At 48.7% G+C, this 3,274-nt stretch overlaps 1 protein-coding gene across 1 annotated transcript; it reads right to left on the bottom strand.

The window, feature by feature from the left end:
* Nucleotides 1–902: 902 nt before the first annotated feature.
* LOC120691578 (protein SODIUM POTASSIUM ROOT DEFECTIVE 2-like) lies at nucleotides 903–2,739 on the bottom strand. The gene is made up of 3 exons (XM_039974676.1): nucleotides 2,268–2,739; nucleotides 1,646–1,721; nucleotides 903–1,525 (listed from the first exon to the last, which is right to left on the bottom strand). Exons 1-3 carry the CDS (start codon nucleotides 2,655–2,657, stop codon nucleotides 1,374–1,376), a joined length of 618 nt encoding a protein of 205 aa, XP_039830610.1. The 5' UTR covers nucleotides 2,658–2,739; the 3' UTR covers nucleotides 903–1,373.
* Between the last annotated feature and the right edge of the window lie 535 nt (nucleotides 2,740–3,274).

Genomic DNA, 3,274 nt, shown 5'->3' with positions numbered 1-3,274 from the left:
ACTCGTCTGTAAACTACGAGAAAAATCTAATGAGTCTAATCAATCCATCATTAGAGCATGTGTATTGTAGCAATTACTGTAGCAATTTAGTGTCTAATCATAATCTAATTAGGCTCATTAGATTCGTCTCGCAATTTACAAACAAACTATGCAATTTATTTTTTTATTTCGTCTAGATTTAATACTTCATGCATATAAGATTCTCTTTCGATGTGATAGATTTGGAATTTTGAATTTCGCAACTAAACAAGGCCGTAGTTGCAAAGTTGCATAAGGATGGTTCCAACGGGGGTCGGTACCGACCCGGCTACCGACCCGCGCCGGTCGGTAAGCGCGGAAACCGAGAGCGCGGGGCGGTAGCGCTACCGACCGGCCGGGCGGTCGGTACCGACCGGCGTTGGAGCCGCGCGCGGTCGGTACCGGCCGGTACCGACCCGGCGTCCGGTCGGCTGCCACATGGCGCTCTGTGATTGGCCAACGGCTGCCACGTCAGCTAGCCGTTGCAATTAGCCGTTTTTGACCGTTTGAACTCCAAAAAATTCGAAAAAAATTCCAAAAAATCACAAATTTCGTCCCCAATTTTTATTTTGAATTTTTATGTAATTTCCAAATTTTTAAATTTAATAAAATGAGGTTATTGTGTCCATTTAAATTATAAAAGAACGCGTTCTGAAATGGTTAAGTCTGGAATGGAAAAGCTGACGTGGCGCTGACGTGGCTGTGGGCTGAGGCTGCAGGCTCACTGATGGAGCGCTGGGGTCGAGTGGGCTGGCGAGAGCTGACGTGGCGCTGATGTGACTGTGGCTGTGGCTGCGGGCTGGGGCTGCAGACCCACTGTTGGAACCAGCCTAAGGCTTCAGAATTTTCTACATTTTAGCCACGTCACCATATCTCATTTCAACTTTCGCTACACCAACTTCACTCACATTTCCACAAAGACCAAGACAGCAAGGCAGTGGCATTCTTATATTACAGGCTTACAGCAAGAGGGGAAAAGAAACAGGAAGAAGCAGAAATGTTCACCCGCTCGTACCAGAAGGAAGCACCAAGACGTACGGCATCCTCACCTCCCATGTCGCATGGCGCCAACCACAGCAAAACAAGGGAGGATGGAGGAGGATCACAAGACGACCACAGGAAGAAACCAAAGCTGCATTCAAGGGCGGCCAGGCCAGGCCATGGTGGACGCATGCCGGTCGAGGACACACACCAGCACAGGCCGCTGGCCGGCCGTGGCAGCCAGCGCCCGGCGCCCCCATACGCGTACGTGCACGGCTCCAGGCCCACACTCCCTACCAGACACGGCCAACGGCAACGGATCCTAGGCTACGCTAGCTGTGGCTTTTCAGGCACCCTTTCGGCCTTTTCGTCCTTCAGGCCGCTATCATCGCCGGCGCCGGCGCTGGCGCCGCCCAGAGCTGGGCGTTCTTCACCTTGGACACGCTGTTCAGCACCCCCAGGGGCGTCACGTCGCCGACCACCGTCACCTTCTTCGCCGCGAAGTCGATGTCGAACGATGTCACACCTGAAGTGCAAGCAGTTTTTGGTTATCAGAACCGGAGGAAAAGGTTAATTTTGATCTTGTCTTGAACTCTGAGCAAAAGCTTCAGATAGATCCTGAAGAAATACTGGCTGACAGGCTCACCTTCCATCTTGGAGAGGTGCTTCTTCACTTTCCCAGCGCATGCTTTGCAGTGCAGGGATACCTTCAGCACAACCACCTGATAAGATACCATCGCTGGAGCTCAGTTCATATTTCATAGCAAGCATAATTGTGTTTTTGAGCGAATTCTTATAGCAAACGTAGATGTTGATTTCTCAGATTTTGTGTGAAAATATGCAATTGTACAAGCTCCAATCTGAGAGGTGTCTTTGTTAAATAAAAAAAATTAGAGGTGCCATGCAGGCTGTTCAGATACTAATCCAGCAGTAGGCCACAAAGCTGCAGACATCAGCAATTGTATATGCATAAATCTCTTTGCACAGGAATCTTTAACCAACTTTCCACAAAAAGCCTATCTGCCTGTAATCATAGTATTTGGATAACTTTGGCTGTAAGTTCCAGATATCAAATGAAAAATCATTGCATAATCCCTCGAAGACCCACAGGGACATGATTACTAATCATAACAAAATCTCACTTCTGATTTTCTATTTTTTCTAATCAAGAAGAGTAGGACCAATTCTTTTTAAAAAATGTATAAACACCGGTCAGTGTTCAGTAGTAATGATTCACAAGCAAGTGGAGAACTCTACTGTTTCCTTACCTGCTCCTGCGCCTGTCTGCTCTTGTCATCAACGGCTTCCTCACTTGCTTCCTCCAGCTTGGCATCAACGGCCGGGGCAGCATCCACCTCCTGGATCTCCTCGATGGCTGCGGACGCGGGGGCGCGGCCGCTCAAAAGGTACCTGGACGAGCCGGCGGGGCTGACGAGGCCACCGCCGTTTGCGACGACGACAGCCTTGTGCTGCTGCCCTTTCTTGCCGTCATGCCTGTGCGTCCTGGGCTCCGTGGGAACCTGAGACAGAGGGCTGGCACTGGCAATGGCCTTGTGTGACCGGACCATCGGCTGCCGCTCCAGGCTGGGGCATATCGCGGTGGACGCCGGCGACGAGCACGAGAGGCCCTTCATGTCCCTGAAGAGCAGAGGAGCCATGGTGCAGTGAGTGTACCAACAGGCTGAGCTGCTTTGGCTGTGTTTCTGAAATGGTGGTGGAATGGGGCTATGGAGTAAGGAAATGCTGCTTATATAGCAGAGCGCTACTTTGCTTTACATGGCAGTAACTCTTCTCAAATCCATCCGAGAAAAAGGAAGGAAAAAAATAATCTCCCAAAAGTGATGCTGGTATAAAAACCTCATAGATGTCATGCGTAACAAACAAGAAGTTCACTGGTGATCTGCAACAAACTTACAACGTTACTGAAAAATAGTTTTTTCTTTGTTCTTTTGTGCACAGCAAAGGCAGAGTTAGGCACAAGAGTGTTAGGATCTCCACAATCTTTTACCCAGAAGTAGAGCTGTCAGATACAAGTTAACTTGCAGGGAACGACACGGTTTTTTAACTTTATCAACGCAGGCAGGCCAGCGGGAAAGTCCTGGCGTGTTTCAGATTTCTCCAGCCACGTTGCTGTATGGTTCTTCAGCCGTCTGTATTTGCACCACAGAAAGGCCTTTCATGAAATTAATATAGTAGTCAAGACTGATGTAACGAGCGATACTGAATTATTGATGAAAACTTTTTTTTTAAGATAAATTGATGAAAGCATAGGCCG

Source organism: Panicum virgatum, chromosome 9N (assembly GCF_016808335.1).
Source record: "Panicum virgatum strain AP13 chromosome 9N, P.virgatum_v5, whole genome shotgun sequence".
NCBI classification, from domain to species: Eukaryota; Viridiplantae; Streptophyta; class Magnoliopsida; order Poales; family Poaceae; genus Panicum; species Panicum virgatum.
The sequence above is the reverse complement of the archived record's forward strand: the minus strand, read 5'-3'. Positions and strand labels throughout refer to the sequence as shown.